At 41.5% G+C, this 19,741-nt stretch overlaps 1 protein-coding gene across 3 annotated transcripts in view; it reads left to right on the plus strand.

The window, feature by feature from the left end:
• GARNL3 (GTPase activating Rap/RanGAP domain like 3) overlaps positions 1-19,741 on the plus strand; it is a 706,353-nt gene that overhangs the window by 481,834 nt on the left and 204,778 nt on the right. For all 3 annotated transcript variants that reach the window (XM_029613069.1, XM_029613070.1, XM_029613068.1), the window contains 4 exons: positions 5,756-5,855; positions 13,758-13,876; positions 17,207-17,271; positions 18,766-18,829. In XM_029613069.1, the coding sequence (XP_029468929.1) occupies positions 5,756-5,855; positions 13,758-13,876; positions 17,207-17,271; positions 18,766-18,829 (348 nt within the window). The remainder of the gene's footprint in view (positions 1-5,755; positions 5,856-13,757; positions 13,877-17,206; positions 17,272-18,765; positions 18,830-19,741) is intronic.

Here is a 19,741-nt window from a genome sequence, read left to right on the forward strand (position 1 = left end):
ATAGAATCAATAATTAGTTAGTATTATGGTGTAATTCCTTTTCTTTTTCCACCACCTGCTGTAATGCAGTTTTATGCAAAATATTTTATGTGCACTGTTCTTATTTTTTTTTAATAATAAACTCTTTAGCTTAAAATTGCTGTGCTTGCAACTGATTGTATGCCAGGTAAGTGAGAAACTGGGCAATCCCACTGTTTTGGATTTGTAGTCTGTAAGCATTTCTCTGTGAACTGTGGAATCCCAGATTTGTGGGGTCACAGAGTCCCCACATAAATCCTTAGGGAATAGTTTGCAGGTAGAGTTTTTGCCCAAACACAAGTAGAACCCCAGTTGGTGGGTGGGTAGTTGCCAGGCGAGAGGCACATATTCAGGAGCATGTGAGACCTAGGCAGTTCCTTCAAGTGGCCACAGGTTCAAACCCTGTGGGTGTTAAGAGTAGCAGTAAAACTTTACATGATAAAAAGCAATCTTATTTTAAAGTAAGCATATGCATTGATTCTTGAGTATAAATGTCCAATAAGAGCATTTTCCTCCCTCCCACTAAAATATGGAAAAATACCAATAGAAAAGAATGAAAAAAAATCAATGCTATAAAACCTTGGTTCTCATGAGAATTACTAGATTGTTGATAGTACTTTCTCAGTAAAGGCAGGGCTTTGAACTTCAGAAAGCAATTTTCAAAGCCATTTACCCTGTTATAGAGCAATTCACCATGGTAAAGTGGTCTCTATCCAGCAAAAAAAACCACATGGTTTTCTGTAGTGTATGTACATTCAGCTGGCTTAAAAAAAGACATTCCTGGGGGTATGTTTAGGTTGGGCAGAGGAAAAGAGCATGCTTGTACATGGGATTTTCAAAAGTAGACATGCTATTTTACCTTTCCACAACCACCCGCATGAATAACAGATTCAAAGTATGCTAGCACTTTTAACATGCATACTGTACTCTATCAAAGTACTTTGCAACTATGCAGGCTACTCAAAAATTGCCCACTTAATGCCCACCTATACTTAGCAGAAGGGATATGTACATGCACAAAAGAATTTGGGAGCAGTGTCAGGGCCAAGAAGACTGCATATGCCAGAGCCTTATCCGTCCACTGCAGATTATACAAAACTCGGCAGTAAGACTCCTTAGTAACACTCCCATGCGCAAACATATCTCTCCTATACTTGGATCACTACGCTGGCTCCCAGTCTCTTACTGTATTCTTTACAAGTTTGCATTGATCATACACTCCTTGATTCACAATTTATACTCCCCATGGATTTCTTCAATTGTAAAAATCCACACTCCCTCCCGACCCCTCATATTGACTAACCTAATGCTATTAGATGTCCCATCTCCTAAGCTTACACACCTAGAGGAAATCAGAGAATGTGCCTTCTTCTCTGCAGGACCATTCTTATGGAACAGCCTACCACAGGAGGTAAGATGTCTCCAAGAGAGAATATTTTTCAAAAAAGCCCTAAAAACCTTCCTCTTCAAAAAAAGCGTTCCCGGACCTAAACGATAATGGATTATCCCCAACATATCCTTCCCCTGAGGGTGCTACTTAGCCGACAACTGACAATGCTTCTGGCCCCCCTGTGTCTATAGACCTCCCTCATGCTTATATGTTGCTCTCCTCTTACTGAAGAATTATGTAACGTCCTGTTCTCTTCTGTCCATTTGATTGTTATGTTCATATTGTACCCCACTCTGAACGTAGGAAGGGCAGGTAATAAATGTTTCTAAATAAATAAATAGTATGTTATTGGAAAGATTTCTAAGGTGCTTTCCATCCAGTGCAACAGCTCATGTATGTCATTTAAGCATTTAAGTTACATTCTAAATTCACTATCTTTCTGAATGCCAGCATAGTGGTCTTAGAATTAAGTAAAGCAGAGTAGAAACAATTGTATATAAGATGCACAATGCAGTTGGAAATATTGTTGTAAAAAGCGTTTATCTGAGGTAGAGTAAGCTCTTACTTTCATCATATTCTTTTCATCTTGCCTTTTGATCCTTAAGAGCCATTGATGTGCAAACATGCGTGGCCCATATCAGGCAACCAGACAACCAAAGAGCATTGAATCGGATAAGAAAAGATCCTTGTAAAGATCTTTGAGAGGAAGATTTGTTTCTTTTCACTTTGGAAAGTTCCCCATTAAAAGAGGACTCTGCTCTTTTCTGAAGCATGGCAAAAACTCATAGGGATGCTCTCCCAAGAACATTATTTTCGACATGAGAAAGACAGTGTTATGCAATATTGTACAGTTTGGAAGTCATGCAATGTTATGTTACTTTCAGGTTTAAGGAGGATTTGGGTGATTAATGGAGGAACAAATATAAATATTTGTTTTCCAGAACAATACAAAGAAGAACTGTAAAACCAAGTGACTGACAAATATAAGGACAGGGGAGTAGGGTCCCTTTATGTGATAAAAGGAAAGAGAGGCTGTTTTCACATAAAATAACCTTACAATTGTCAATTTTAAAAAGTCGGATGTATCACCAGGGCAAACAGAGTAAAATGCAAAACAAGGACACCAGAAGACGAAAACTAAGGCCAAACAAGCAGGATACACAAAGGACTTGTTACTTTTGTATATTGTACCCTTCTTTCGAGAATTCAGATTTCCAAATTAATAATACTAGCCATCCTTTTGTCTTTCATGACTTCCTGTCAAAAAAAACCACAGCCATTTGTCCTGATTCACAGCCAGGCATAACAATCTAGGGTGATATTTGTGCAGCAGCAGTGGCATTTTCTAATAAGTTAGCTAGTCCCAAAATACCATGATGAGTAAGAACACTTAGGAATAATGCCCTCTTTCTCTTTCTGCAATGAACTCTGCACTTGTATAGGTATTGTTTCTATATTATTTACAAATAAAACCAATCCAGTCTGAGCCTAATCCCAGTACTGTTGGATACACAAGTTAGTTTATGTAATTCCATTAAGAATGGTTCATTCCAGTGCCAGTCTGTGGCTCAGGGCAAGTGCTATGGGCTGCCAAGATGAGGATTTGGGTTTGACCTATGGCGAGGGAGTCTCATCATCTTTCAATGGTGACACCTAGTGGCTGGACTTAGGGACAACGATTGCAAGGCTCCAGAGGGCATTGCAGTTTGTGATTCCTGGCAATGAATGCCATTAGACAGACTGGGTAAAGCTGGGAAGGAAATATATAATAGAGGGGGGAAAAAAAGAAGTTGCAAATGAAAGCTAATGGCATCATTGCCCAATCAAAGTTGGTACTGACAGACCGGGTTATTCATCAAAACGCATGCATTAATAAGGCTAGCGCACAGTGTGAATGCAAATTTTTGGAAGGGGTGGGATCAGGGAGGAGTTTGGGCGGGTTTTAGGAAAATGAGGGGCAATATCATTGCAATACCATGCATTAATAACACATTTTGATGAATCTAGGGGTGAAATGGATATCCCAGCGAAACTGGAGGAATTCCCCAAGTCTCTTTTGCCTTTTATGTTTTCTTGATTAGATTCAGCCCTGGATTTGTCAATAGACTCCCATTATGTTTGAGCTTAGGGCGGCAAACATATAGGGGCAGTAGGCTGGCTAAGATTTGCCACATTCCAGCTCTACTGAAGCTCATTCAGCAAAGAACAGTTCTCTGCTACCCTGTAACAGATCCTTATAGAAGATGGGGGAGTAAAAACACCAGAAGTGCCTAGCAAAATCCCTAAATCCATTCCTGATTAGACTGTAAGCTCTAATGAGCAGGGAACTGTCTTCTATGTTTTTTGTATAATGTTGTGTACAACAAGTAGAACTATAGAAGTGTTAAGTAGTAATAAGCAGTAGAACCCTACAGGGTCCAAAAAAAAAATGGCCCATTCCTGTCAGGACACTGCATGCCAGTAAGAGTAATCTCCAAAGCAGGAGCAGGCTGGACCCAGGAACAACTCGAGTTGAGCTCTCAGCTTCTGGTGGCTGGAAGGACTTGGCAGGAGGTGCGCATGGGAACAGGGTATGAAAGAACATACACTGAAGGAAGAGCTGAGCTGCTGGATACTTAAATGTGTCCACAGAAAATAAAGAACAGGGAGTGCACCAAAGGATAGACAGACAAACAGACAAAACTGAACAAAACCCAGAAGATGAAAAACAGGGCAAACAGGGAAAAATAGAAAACAAGGACACCAGAAGACCAAAACTAAGGCCAAACAAGCAGGATACACAAAGCATAAACAAAGAAACAAGACAGACAGGTCACAATAATTGGGCCAACCACTCTGGCAAGAAAAAAGCAAGAACAGGAACTAGGAGAACAAGGCCACAACTAGGATCAAGGTTGACTCCAAGCTGAAGTGAGGTACTGTGAGAGAGGCAGGCATTTAAGGATGTGGCAATACTGAGTTATGCTGCAAATATGACTGCTTGCAGGACATCCAAGCCATAGGGCTTGGAGGACTGAGCAGCCAAGACCATGGCCCATGGAAGGCTCCTCTTGGCAGAAGGGCAGCACTGCATTACCCACCCTTAAAATGGGCAGATTCTAGATGCCTCAAGGAGCATCTCCTCCCAGATCCCAGCTTAAAGGGGGGGTTTGGGCATCTAGACCAGAGTCAAAGTCTGCCTAAAGTAGATTGCCTGGAGCAGAGCCTGCCTGGAGCGGAGCTTGTGGAGCAGCAGAACCTGGAGCAGAGCCTGGAGCAGACTGGAGTGGATTCTCTGGTACAGAGCTGAGACAGTTGCTGACTGGAATAGAGACATTAAAGCTACCTGGAGAAAGGTGCTGGCCGAAGCAAATCCTCTAGAGCAGAAGTGAGCAAACTGGGGGGCAGGACCCCTAAGGGGGGCTTGAAACATCCTGAAGGGGGAGGGGGCACACTGGCTTCCCAATCAGGGAAGAAAAAATGGCTAAACTGTCAAATCTCAATGCCAGCTCTCGAGGGAGGGAACTGCCAGAACATAGTGACATCATTGTGAGCATACCACAGCTTAGCCATCCCTCTCTTTTGGTAGGCCAGTAAGAGGAGCCGATAAGGATAACCCCCAGAGTAGGCGAAGGCTGGACCCAGGCTGTGCAGGATCTTCTTCCTGGCCAGCCACTTCCCCCTCGAGTTGGGCTCTTGGGTTCTGGTGGCCGGCAGGATTTGGCAGGAGGTGCACATGGGAACAGGGTTTGAAAGGATACCCATTGAAGCAGAACTGGGCTGCTGGATATTTAAAGATCTCCACAGAAAACTAGGAACAGGGTGCACACCACAGGGCAGGGAGGAAAACAGACAAAACAGAACAAAGCCCAGAAGGCAGAACAGGGGCCAAAAACAGAGCAAAATACAAAACAAGAACAGAAGCAAACAGGACACCAGAAAGCCAAAACTAAGGCCAAACAAGCAGGATACATAAAGCACAAACAAAGACACAGGACAGACAGGAGGCCACAAAAATTGGGCCAACCACTCAGGCAAGAACAAAGCCACAACTGGGATCATGACTGACTCCAAGCTGAAGCGAGGTACTACTGTAAGTGAGGCAGGCTTTCAAGGGTGTGCAAGTGCTGAGTCAAGCTGACAACATGGCTGCCAGCAGAATCTATAAGCTATAGGGGGGACTGAGCAGCCAAGACATGGCCCACTGAGGGCCCCTGCTAGCAGGAGGGCAGCACTGCACAGCAATCCTTTACAATTCCTAATACACCTTTAAAAATCATTAGGTTTTCTTTTATCACCTTTTGGATCCGTTGTTTCTCTTCCGGAATAACTGATTTCACAACTTAAGAATACATTTTTCTCTTTCAGAATACAGACTATACCCCAGGCACCTGGCGTAGGACAGATGTGCATCTGGAAAACCCTGAATATCACACCAGATGGTATTTCAAGTATTTTCTAGGAAAAGGTAATACCATTTCTATGATTTTTTTTCCACTAGCATACTGATACAGTGTAAGTGGAGTGTAGGAGTAATCTAGCGGTTAGAACAGCAGGCAGTGAATCAGGGAAGCCAGCGTTCAAATCCTGCTGATGCTCCTTGTGACCATAGGCAAATCACTTCACCCTCTATTACCTCAAGAACAAACTTAAGGCATCATTTACTTAGCCATGATATTTTTCCCAGAGGGAAAAATATCAAGGGGATTACAAAGTGGCAGTAATTGGCAGTAATTCACTTTGTGAATCCTGTTGTATTTCCCCAGCAGTAAAATACCTCTGGGCAAAGTACCGCAATAGTAAAAGGCACAAAAAAAAATTGCAACATGGCCACTCTGGGAATGCAGAGCCACCATGCATTAAAGGGAACACTCAGCCCCAGTTAAACACCCCCCCCCCCCAGGTGCAAAAAAAACCCCTGGCGGTGTCCATAAACCACTTGATCCACCCCACTGCCTGCCACCCCTGAAGGAGGCCGTAGTGTGAAAAAAAAGAAAATAAAACTGTCATAGATCCATGGGAAGCCCCCCCCCCCCCCCCACAACTCCTCTTCTTTAAACAGTTTATCATCACTCCCACTGGAGACCAGGCCTCCCATTCTAGCCTGCCCTCCAGTCACCCCTTGTTAAAGCTTACTCTGTGCTTATGGCCAGGGACACAAGAACACTTAGACTCAGTAAAAAGTTTAATGTATTTTTATTAGTCAATATAAGTGTTCTCGGGAGATGCTGGGTACTGGGTGCCCTTAGTCTCCCTGTTCACCCTGCACTTACAATGTCATCCCTGGTGGTATATTTGGAGCCCAGAAAGCTCTGTAGGCTCCAGGCCCGGTGGTGGCCATTTTTCAAAATGGAGGTGGCTGGCTAGGCTATGCCTTTGCACCTATGATGTGACAAGGGGCAACCTGCACCATTTTGAAAAATGGCCCTGGAGCCTATGGTGGGCTCTAAGCCCCCACTATACTACCAGAGCTGAAATTGTAAGTGACGGGGGATCTGGAGAGTGGGCTATGGTGGGGGGCCTGGCCACTGGGGGGGGGGGGGGATGGGTGAAACAGTTTTAATGGAAAGGGTTGTTGACAGGGCTTGCCAAGGACCTTTAAAACATTTTATTTTCTTTTTTATTCACACTATGGCTACCTCCAGGAGCAGCAGAGTGGGTGGGAAAGAGGGGTCTCTGGAGATCCCTTGGAGTGTTTTCTGTACCTTGGGGGGGGAGGGGGGGAATTACATAGGGCCAAATGGCTCTGGAAGCACTAAAACAAGTGTTAGCATCCAAATGCTCCCAGGAGTTGTAGCTAACTTCAACTCAGAAAAAATGTGGCTTGTGATTTTTAAGGCAAGCTGCTTTATTTAATTTTCAGGGTTTAAGGTAGTAATGAGCTCATTTGCATGCATCTGCATGCTAATCAGCTTATATTACGCATGGTGCTGGATGCTGAGTAACACAAGGTTTTTCACATAACTCATAGTATCCCTGAATTAGGCCATTTAACATGTGGTAAAAAAAAAAAACCTAACATGGCTTTATAAATGAACCCATTAGATTGTAAGCCCTCTGTGGGCAGAGAAATACCTATAGTACTTGAATGTAATCCGCTTTGAAGTGATTGACCAGTCATGAAAGATGGAATATAAATTTAAAAAAATTAAAGTAGTAAAATAGCTCTAACTGGGCTATCAGCTGGTAGAAGTATAGCAGCCTACAGCAGGTAGCTGTAAATCCTGAAACCATAGCCCAGGGTGTGAACTTCTACAGCAAGTCATTTATCTTCCAAGTGAAATGCTTAAATTTAGAGCAAGCCTTTAGAAGGAAGGAATTACTCAAGCAGATAATTTATCCTCTTCAGGCCTCTGCACATTAGCAGTGCTTTTGATAATGATATGGTAACCAAAGGGGAAATAACTAAATGTAACCTAAAGCTGATTTGGTGTAGAATTTTAGCACTAGAATGAACATTGCCCTCCTTACCCCACCACCCACTTGTGGCTTTCTTTGTCCCATCTCTAGGGTACAATCCTCATACAATCCCCCAGCCCCTGTCAGCATGATCCTCCTCGCCTCCCTCTGTCCCCCACCTGTTGGCAGGAGCAGTGCTTCTTACTTGCATCTGCCGCCTTCTCTGTCGGTTTCACTCTGAATGCCCTGTTCCCCCATAATCAATGCACATTCAGGCTTCAGATTGAAGCTGGCAGAAGAGGAGGCCGACATAGGTCAGAAGCACTGTGCTTTTCTTCTTGGTGGATGGGAGAGGGGAGGATCACACCTGGGGAATAGGAGTTTTCCTAGCACATAGACAGATGGACTCAGGACCAATGGGTTTATGCTCCTCCCCTGCCAGCAGATGGAGATGGAGCAAGCTGACGTCACAGTATATATAACCCTGCAGTGACCACAGCCTGCCGGAATTCTCCGTCTCCAGCAGATGGTGGTCGTGCATCTCCCTGTGGGGATTGCTTTGAGTTTTTTGGAAGGGGATGATGATGTCCGGGAGAGAAGAGGAATGCACTGGAGGTGGTGGAGAGCATTGAAATGCAGCCCTACCCCAGGGCAGTCACTCAAATTTACCTTAACCTAATAGCAGTCCTGGAAATATGTCTCTCTTAACTTGAATTCAGCTTCCTTAAACTAGGAAAATCAAAATTAAGGGTTTTATACAAAATGTTTCAGATGTTTTCACTAAAATTACCAGGCTTGTCTGGGAAGGAAATGAAAGTACAGCATTTGTTCTTCTTCAGAGCAGATTTGTTGGTTCATAAATTCAGCTTTGCTAAAGAGATCCTGTGGGATACATTGCATGACCTGGTAAAATAATTGCTGCTTTTTGCCTGGATCTCAGTGTAGACATTGGTCTTCTGCAGACCTTTTCCGGTTTACTATTATTTACCGTAAATCTGCCGCTACAGACTTCAAGCTTATCTGTATGTCAGAACCCTGAAAATTTAAAGCGTAAACAGGCAAAGCAATGGGCAAATATTTAATAGAGAAGAACTTCTCATGTGGATGATTATATCCCATCCTCAACATAGCTCTGATATGATTCCTGAAATCATATCAGAGCTGCTGCCCTAAAAAGTGTCCTATTTGTCAGAAAATTCCTTTTAACCAAATTAGTTTGGTCGTATAATTACGTAATCTGCTGTCTGGAACCCAGAAGGTTTAGTTTAATTTGCTTTTGTTGTCTTTTCCACAAGGCAGGGCAAAAAACATTGATATTTACCTCCAAGTAGTGTTCAGCAGATTCTCACCAGAAATAGGATGGAAGCAATCCAGAAAACTTGGGGGTAGCAGAACCAGGAGGGGCGGAAATAAAGTTCAAGAGACAGAAAATGGTTGTTATGCTAATTTTTGTTCCTTGATTTTCATGCTTCGTTTTCGTGCCATGCTGGATTGTTACCCATTGTTCCCAATGGTAGAGAACCAAGTGATGACCAGGATTTAGGCATGAACTAAAATACTTTTTGTCTATCTCTAACTGAAAGGAAATGAATTCACTGCAGTCTTCGTGACATATGGCATCCTATTGGCAGAATGTGTCTCAAATATTTCATTTATCTTTTATCAAAAATTCTCATCAATTACTATAATTATACTTTTAGACTTTTGATATATAATATATATACATATGTTTGATTAGTTTTAGTCATCTTCAGTATTACATAAAAGATCTAAAGCTTTCTAGTTGTTTTATTTTCTTCTAATTGTGTAATGACAAATTTGCAGAAACATTTTCCTTTAAAAAACTATGGAAGATTGCAATAGAAAACTCCATTGATCAATAGCACTACCCAGAGGAATATCTTAGAAGCCAGTGTCCTAATGTTGTATTATATATTTCAGGCAATCCGAATCCAAATGCCAGTGTAGGCTTGCTAGAGCAGTGCTTCTCAACCCAGACCTCAGGACTCACCTAGCCAATCAGTTTTCAGGATATCTACAATGAATAATCATGAGATAGATTGACATGCACTGCCTCCATTGTATGCAAATCAATGCCATGCATATTCGCTGTGGATACTCTGAAAACCTGACTGGTTAGGTGTGTCCCCAGGAGTGGGTTGAGAACCCCTGAGGAATGCTAGAGTACAGCAGAGAATACATAATTTAACAGGTAGAGGGCCACAATAAAAGATATTTGTACATAATAAAGACGGGTTCTTCTTCTGCTGGCAATCATTTCCAAGGCGATACTAGTTAACACTGCAGCCTTTTTAGTGCCGCCTTTAGAGACCTGTAGAGGTGGCAGTAAAAATAACCAAACCAGTGACAGAATTCAATTATATCTGGAACATAAAAAGGGTGCAGCTCATATAAAGGGAGGGAGACAAGCAGGGATAGACTAGGGTCTGCAGTAATTCAGACTTGGTTGGCCATGAGATCCTTATCTGTTGACAACTACTATGCAGCTTCAAAGCAAACTCTTTAGTTGATTCGTCCCTTCCAGAATCTTGGGGCCTTGCTGATCTGGATTCATCTACCTCAATCTTATTTCTATGCTTTAGACATCAGAAAATAACTTTTCAGTTTAAGTGACTCAAAAGTAGGCCCTTTTACAGTTCAATAGTTTGGGGAGTGTTAGAAAAAAATAGCAGTAGATCAATATATCATTTATACCTCTCAGATGTGTGGAATCTAAGAATTATATAGATACAGTGGATTGCATAGGTAAAAGTCACAATACAAAAATATCTTTTGTCATAAAATAAATACTATAAACAAAATATCTACATGAAAAATAATTCACTCCTAAACATTTTAATACATTCATTTTTGGAACTCAATTCTTAAAATAGAAAATTAATCCACCAGAAAGTACAATACACAAAAGTTATCTAATACAAACCAAATGTGTGACTGAATAAAGATGCACAAGCAGTGAGAGAGACTGGGTGACTGGCACTGGGATTCAGGGTCTTCTGTCTCTTCTGCAAGTTTAAGACTCAAATCTGATTCAGAGTGATAGAGACCAAGAGGTGCCATGCAAAACCCTCTGGGAAGAGAGGTGGGTGCTTTCAAGTTTGGATTCATGTAAGCACCATCTCAGTCAGCGCTGCTTAGTACTGCCCTTGTTAACTTCAGTCAAAGCTTGAATCGACCGTCTGATATGAATGACGTTCTCACCCATGGAGAGGGTCCTTCGAGTAAAGGAGGGGAGCAATTTAGTGTAGCAGCTTGCACTGTCACTGCCCCTATTGTACCTACAATGGAAGAAAGGAGGACTCAAAGTCCCAGTAGTATTGACCTAACATCTTTCAATAGCACATGAAAATATACTGCAAACCAAGTAGTAAAAAAAATGCCATCATATGATCCTCCTGCCCAAAGAGTGCACAATAGACATACCATGGTCACATTATTTGCTTCCAGTTATGGATGACCTTTCTGATCTCTTTTGCAGCATCATCATTCTCTGCCCCTTCAGAATCAGCAGGCCCTCAGTAACTCAGGCAGGAAAATAATGTATCCTCAGTCAGTCTATTAAATCCTCTCGCTGTGCAGTGGTGTGACTTGTTATTGTCTGTTTTGTCATAGGATCTCATAAAGAGCATCATTGTATTTGATGGGATTTGGGGGTAGATAGTGTAATGCCTTATAGTCTATCTCACAATGGGAAAGGCAAGCATTGCATATATAAGTGTCAGTTTATGCATGCTGTTACGTATTTTCGGAAAAAGTGATCAGAACATTTTCTCTTGGGTGGCTAGAGCAATACCTCAGCACACTGAGAGTCTAAATCAGTTTCCTTCAAATACTGGGAATTCTGTACTGAATTTTTAAAACAGGCTTTCTGCTTCTATCTTCAAACCTACTCTGTTCAAGTTATTTGGAAAAGGGACTCTTAACTATCTATTTCTCTCTGCCATGCTCTGATCCTTGTGTGCACTCCTACTTTTGAACCTTGTGATCATCTGTTTTGTATGTAATATACTGTTCCATGTTTTCATATATGGTAACTTCTGTCAGCAGATAAGAAGTTGAACCTCTTGGTCTATCCACTATGTTCAATTGCCTCTCCATAGCATGTTACTGTATATCCGACTCAATCTGTGGTCATCCCTCTCCCTTAACACAGCTCTTTGTATCTGTAGCTAGCATGCTTGAATGTTATCACTGTTCTAGTTATTACAGTCTTTGCTGTTCCATGAAGTTCATGTAATGCAGTCATTGTTTCTTCAAAACTGCTGACTGAGAGTACTAGGTAACACAGGATTGCATGCAAACATTAATAGAAATAAATAACTTCTGGAGCTGGCCCACTGGCAGTGTAGCATCATGCCATGTGGAGGATCCGGGTTCAAGTCCCAAGTCATGCCTCCTGTGGCCAGGGCTGGGGTTGCTGCAGAGGCAGCATTCACAGCCTTTGGAGGAGGAAACCTCTGTCACATCTAAATGGCAACATTTAGTAGCCGGACTCAAGGTCTATGTTAGCTGGATTCCAAAGGAAGCTGCGGTTTGGTCCCCTGATTAAAGCCTGTCATGGCAATGGCTGGGCAGAGCTGGAAGGAGGAACAGCCCTAAAGGCTATAGCCCCCATGTTTTTCTTCTAGGCAGCTCTAAATGGCAGGTAAAGATAGATAGATCTGGGTCCTAGCAGAATACAGCACCAAGTATCTCAGCTATCAGTCTAATAATACACCTGACTCAATCAATGGGATAAAAGTTAGCTTATTAAAATACATGCAATATCTTGTTAGTGGATTTATTAACCCAATTTCTAAAAAGTCTTGAATATGCTTCAGTGAAGTAATTACATTTTTGTATATAGTAAAGCCCGCTGCATTTTGTATAGATTGTTTTCCTGGAAATCACCTGAACAATGCTGGCTTGCATTATTCTTTTCAGCAACTAGGTCTAGGCCCCAAAATTAGATTTTGGATAGTGTATTGGCAACCAACCCCTCCCTCCCCCTATTCCAAAAATATTAAAAAGAAATGACTGCCTAACCAGTATAGTGCCTTCATGAGATGATAAGAGTTTTAGGAATAGTTTCAGTCTTGGGGGAAAAACTGGATTCTTTGCAGTCTAGGATAAGAAATTTGTATCCACACCAATTATACCTAATTGGTATGTGGCATTTTCATTCTAGTAATGCTTCTAAACATTCATTTGGGTTGATAATTGATTCTTGACCTTTGAGTTTAGAATAGATGCTTTATTTTTTTTTTAATGTATTTCATGCCAGCATGACCCCCAGAGGGGAAGGAGGAGAGAGCCGCAGCTGTCACACAACTGTAATATGTGAGGGAGAGGGGGGCAATAATAAAAACTGCCCATGTTGGGTCAAATTCCATGGGTACTTTTATTTATGGAATATCCACCAATAATCAAAGCAAAATTCTGCATGGGCTTTTACTTTGATTATTGCCCTTGGAAAAATTACCTGCAGAGATTTTTACCTGCTTTTTTTCTGCGTGTAAATTTTCAGTCAGAAATTTTGTGGGCAAATGTGAATAATCAAACCTAGGCACATAGTTCCTCTTTCTAATCCCATCTCCACCTGAGGAACGCCTCTTTATAAATGGACCAAACTACCCGCATTGTAGCTCAATGCGGGCTTGAGGATGGGCATTTATCAAAGCCCTGATTTCTGCTGGTAAAAATGCTATTGTACCTGTGCAAAAATGGCTTTCATTATTGTACCTTGAGTTCCAGAAGGAGTTGAAACCTTTGGCCCCTGGGATGGCTGGGCTAGATGGTGAGGATCCTATGAAATGGAGAATGAGCCCAGCTAGGTGCAAATGAAGGGATGGGGCACCTTAGCCCAGAAGATGCTGGTTCCGCTTGATCTGAAAGCTCTAAAATCATAGAAGGAAACTGCCAGGCAACCAAAAAAATAAATGTATTCTCTCTTTTTTTTCTCCTTTTTCAGTTCATCAGAATTATATAGGTACTGATGCAGAGAAGAATCCTTTCTTTTTATCTGTAGTACTTTCCGACCAAAACAATCAACGTGTTCCTCAGTATCGAGCTATTCTCTGGAGGAAAAAGGTAAGTGATCACTCTGTGTGGATTTTGTCCCAGCTGCTCAGTCTCAATCATCATAAAGTTTTGGCAGCTAAACAGGTGGATAAGGTGACAGAAAGATACTTAGGTGCATAGGGAGAGGAATGATCAGCAAAAAGGAGATGATCTTACTCTTGTTTAACTCCCTGATGAGATCTTATTTAGATTATTGTATATAATTTTGGATACCATACCTTCAGAAGGATAAAAACAGGATGGAGTCTGTCCAAAGGGTGGCTACTAAGATGGTCAGTGGTCTTCATTGTAAAGGATATGGGAAGAGACTTAAAGATGTAAACATGTATACTCTAGAGGAATGGCAGGATAGGATATGATATGGTACATGTATTTCCTTATTTTGTATATGTAGCTAGTTTGTTTTTTTTAATTATTGGATGCAGCTTTTATTTCATTTGTTGATTTTTACTGATTTTGTATTATTGTATTTGTTTAAAAATAATGTACTGTTTATTACAAATTTGTCAATGTTGTGACTGTAAGCAGCTTAGAATAGCTTATGTTACACAAGTGGCATATAACATTTATAAATAAATAAATACCTTCATGGTATTTTTAACAGAAAGAAAATTCTGGAACAAGGAGTCATGGGATGAGAATGAAGGGGGGGGGGGTAGTCTCAGGAGTAATCTAAGGAAATAGTTCTTTATAGAAAAGGAGATAGATGCATGGAACAATCACCAAGTAGAGGTGGTGAAGGAAAGGATAATATCTTAATTCAAGAATGGCTCAAGCTCATCTTGTTGATTGTCAGAACTATACTAAGCTGTATGGGTGTGTGCTTTATGTGTGAGAATGTTGTGTCTTGTGAATATTAAACTAGAAAATAATTGCATTGGGATGAGTAGCAAACTTTTGTGATATCTGTTTTGTTCCAATTGCTATTTTCTGGTTTCTCAAAATGTCTTTAAATTATATATTAGTTTTGTATAATTGTCGCTTAAGAAATTGTTTGCTGTCAAGTATTGGACAATGTTGCACCTAAGTTTAAACAAATATTTCAAAAAAGAATGGCTCAAGCTCAGGAGATCTCTGAGGGAGTGACAGGGATTGAAGAGCTGACCAGTTAGTATGGATGGGCAGACTAGATATGTCATATGGTCTTTTTCTGCTGTATGTTTGTATGTTTCATCTTACTTAACAGTGCAGTCAATTGCAGTGTCTAAAAGTGCTTCTGATTACTTTAGCCAACTTGAAAGTGGAAAAAAGAGTTGCAATCCTTTAAAGTAACCAAAATGCTGACAAATTGCAATTTTCTTTTCTGGAATTGCTTTCTAAAGATTTTCCCTTTTGTTGATGATGACTCACTTAGTACAATAGACCCTAAACATGTTTCATTTAACAATCTGCTGTAAACCCATATAATCAACTTTTTAGCTGGACTATTTGAAATTCATATTTTTGCATTTAGTCATAGCAGAATTTCAGCTGTATGTGTGGAGATTTGTTGCAGGAAATTTGGCAAATTCTGTAGGCTCAGCGTGCCATGGGATATCTTCTCCTCTATGCAAATGACATGACCCCGCTTGATTTACATAGCACGATAGAACTGGATTTAGACTCAAAGTAAGTTCTTGTAAACATAGAGAAGTTTGGCAGCCATACAGAAATGGTTGGATCAGATCTGTTAACCTTTCAGTAGCAGTAGCACTGTGATTTCCAAACCTTGCTATTCTTAGCTGATATCACCTAAATGTGAACATTATTATTATCTGTAATACCTTATTAGTCAGCAGGAAATCCCAGCCCACGTTACTAAGCAGCAATGAAGCTCAATTTGGTAATTGCATGGAGGCGGTTTGATTTTACCTTATAAAGATCAAGTTCAGTGATATTACATATAGAACATCAAAACACCAGCAGCAACACCAAGAAACCAGCAAAGCAAAAGCAACAAACATTATTGAAAGAATGCACTAAGCAATATTCAGATCTCTTACTTTGGAGTTGTATAAATAAAGGCTTGTTGCCTATCCTTCATTTTGGCTGTTCTGCTTATACTCAGACTTTAGGGATGCATCCTGCACAGCATAAGCTATGTATAAAAAGTAACCCCCTCTTTGTTCATAGACCACACAGTTCCCAGGGCTAGCACTGCAGCGTCACGGATTTCTAATTCTTTCTGCCATCTCACAACAGCGGTAGCTGCTGGGATGCCAGGGTTCCACCAGCAGGGCGGAGGTATAAACCTCCGGGCCCTTGATGCAATGGGTGGGATTCCAAAACACAGATGATCACTCTCACACACCCTCCTGATCACAGTTCACTTGCACCGTCTCATTTACTAGAGGCCACAAACACAACCAACCGTCAAGTAGTGGTGTTCAGCAAAAAAAAAAAAAGATTTACTTCAACTTTAAAAAACAAGATCCATGCCAGAATGAAAAAAAAATCATTAACATAAACAAAGGAATAACAACTCCAGGGCTGCAGTTTCTTTATCCATGTTGTACTTCCTTTTAGCTTTCCTCCTCTGATCTGAATCAATCTCGAATATATCCTCCCCATGAAGAGTGGGAAAATTCTCCTCTTTCACTATCTTAAGAAGGAGGTAAAAAACAGAAAAAAAAAACACCTTCCTTACTTAAAAACTGCATGCCAAAATTTCTTCCAATCCAGTTGTCTCTGTCCCCATTTTTAACTGGGTGCAGAATAAGGTAACTGGAAATCTAGTCCTTCCAGTAAAGGTGTAATGGCCGTCCTAATAGGTACAGGTTAAGATCACAAAAATTCCACTCTGTCCCCCAAAAAACTCTTCAGTTGTGAGCCATGAGGCCTACCAGATATTCCACCTCTAGAAAACACTTCCCTGTTGAGAAACTCCTTCCTCTACAACAGCCTTTTCTCCACTTACCCCACAAATGGGCCAATATACCCCACAAATGGGCCAATATAGTACAGTGCGCTCCAACGGAGCGCACTGTACTATATTGGTCCAAAAGGAGGCGCTAGGGACACGCTAGTGTCCCTAGCGCCGCCTTTTGCCTGTTTTTACCACCGGGCCTCATTTAAATACAGAATCGCGCGCACAGGAGAGCGGGCATTCACCCCCTCTCCCGCGTTTTTACTGTATCGGCCCGTATATTGGCAAGATCAAGAAGATTCGTTCCCTGGCAGGCCATCTGTCACCTTGCCTTCCACTACTGCTGACATTCAAAGTAAAAATCATAAAAGATTAAATTAAACTGGCATCTGCCACATCACAGTACTGAATGCGTGTGTGTGTGTGTGTGTGTGTGTGTGTGTGTGTGTGTGTGTGTGTGTAACTTTAATGCTGTCTATGCATTTGCCTTTCAGGGTACCCAGAAAATATGCCTTCCATACAGTCCCACAAAAACATTATCAGTGAAATCTATTTTAAGGTAAGTATTTTTTTTATACTCTTTATTTTCAGGTTTTCGCATGGCTCTGCTTAAGGTAAGTATTTATGCATATTATTGTTATAGTAGAGGCTTGTTCAAGACCTGTTCATTATCATCTTGCTGTGCTTTTACTGAAGTGAAACAAAGGACGTCATGATAATTATCTTATGAATAGACCTATTATTTAAAACAATGAGACCAAGCATTTATGTAACAGGATTTCTCTGACAGGCCATGCACTCTTTATGTTAACCAGATTGGTGCAGCAGGTTGGTGGTGTTGGGGTATCATATAGAAAGGCCATAGGGATCTAGGAGACCAGATGTTTTCATTACAGCCATGCTGGTGTTAGTAGTTGTTTGAATAATTGTGGGACCATGTAGTTGGACATGGGAAGGGAGGGATCCTAGGTATGAACTTAAAAGGGGATCTTGTATGCTCACCTACCTACAAGGATGGAATACAATGGTGGAAAATGACAAAAAACGTCTTGGATAGGGAGTGATATCCTACAACCAGTCAAACCCTATGGCTGGCAGCTGATTTTTTTTTTTTTTTACTAGTTTACTGATTTTTATTCTACTTTCCAAAGAGAAGGCTTATGAGATCACTATGTGTATATGTTCATGTGTCCCTTCCCGCTATATTTTAGGGTCAATTTTAAAAGCATTGTCCGTGGAAAATGCCCATATACGCCCAGCATGTGGGCCACGCATAAGCGACGCAGATTTTAAAAGCTGTGATTTATGTGTGTACTGTATATGCGAGTGCATGAGCAAAAAATAAGGAGGAAAAGGGGTGTTCCGGAATGGGGCCAATTGTTACTCATGTAACTCCGTATTTTAAAAAAGGAAGCCACAGCACACTGCAGCTTGTTAGCAGCCGCGTAGCTTTCCTGCTGCTCCTGATGAGGAGCAAGTCTGCAGATCTCACATTTTAGGGTTTACACAACAGGGTGAGGGGTCCGGGTCAACTAGGGGGCGTGCAGGATGAAAAACCCGAGGGATCTGGATGACCTCGAAATTGTCTGTGTAAACTGGTGGACTAACTGGAAAAGCTGGGAATATCCCTCGCGTGAGCACATTTTAAAAATCCGCTTCCTTACGCGTGTTAAAGCCGGCAAAGTCCTATGGAGGATACACGAAGTAGGTGCATTTTACATCATACGAGGGACTGATTTAAAATTCCAGCGTATGTAATGGCCGCACATGCGCTTGTTTTAAAATTAGCCTGTTTGTGCTTACTGCCCCATCCATATCAAGTTTTCCTTACTTGTCGGAAGATCCAAGGAAATCCTAAGGTGTACTTTTTGTTTTTTTAAGCACATATGTACATGGACACAAGTTTGTGTTCTGGAAAGTAAGCTCCATTATTTCTGCATGGAACTTTTTGTTTTCTTCTGCCAATGGAGGGAGAGGAAGTGTTCTTTTGAAGAACCTTTAAAGGTTTGCCACACGTGCAGAAAACCTAATAGCAATTTCAATTCCATTTCAGTGCCATGAACCTTGACAAATTTGAGAAGAGCCCAAGGGAAATTCTGAACCCAGAGATACAAAAAGTAAGATTTTTGGCTCCTTTGGATTGTGCAGTTGACTACGAATAGTAAACATTAAATAACAAGCCATCGGGCCTTGTTCTGTACAGTGAGGAAAAACATTTTCATCTGATTTTGCTGTATGAGTGCTCTATAAAGTATCCAGTGAGGTCAGCTGCACTATTTCCAGTCTTTTTTTTTCTCTCATGTAAAACACTAAGAGGTCAATATTCAAAGCCATTTAGATGGATAACTTGTAAGTTTTTGACTTTTCAGCCAGATAAAAAAAAGAGGCATTCAGGGAGCAGTTATCTGGCTAAATTAGCTGATTTTTTTCTTTTAACCAGCTAAGGGGGTCATTTTCTAAGGCTTATCGCGTGCGATAGCTTGCTAGGGGCGGAGTCGGGGCGGTGTCAGGGTGGACTCCGCAATGTCTTTGCTGGCAGCGATAAGGTAAGAAACGTTATCGTCGCCAGTAGCGCGCCCAATAGCGCTATTGGGTGCGAAAGCCGGTAGCGATAACACCGCGGTGGTGCGATGGCTGCCAGCTTTCGCAGGCCCGCCCCTGTTTTTGCTGGATTCACCATTCTGCGATAGAATGGTGAATCCAGGCCTAAGTTAGCCAGATAACTTTAGATCTGGCAGGTCTAAAGTTATGTGGCCTTGTGTGGCCAGTTATCTTCAAAGTTGCCTTCTGCCACTAACTTTGATATGTGCTCCATTGGGCTGTGCACCTAACACCTCCTGATCCTCTCGTAAATAAAAATAGAATGCTCTGGGATCTGCTATTTTTCCCCTCCCCCTCCCCATCCTTGGTTCAATCAATACTTTAATCTGCTGCTACTGCCAGACCCCCCCCCCCCCGCCCCCCACTGAGGGTTTACATTGCTGCCCCGCACCCTCCCACACACACATATTTACATATTTCTGGACCCT

This window comes from Rhinatrema bivittatum, chromosome 8, assembly GCF_901001135.1.
Source record: "Rhinatrema bivittatum chromosome 8, aRhiBiv1.1, whole genome shotgun sequence".
NCBI lineage: Eukaryota > Metazoa > Chordata > Amphibia > Gymnophiona > Rhinatrematidae > Rhinatrema > Rhinatrema bivittatum.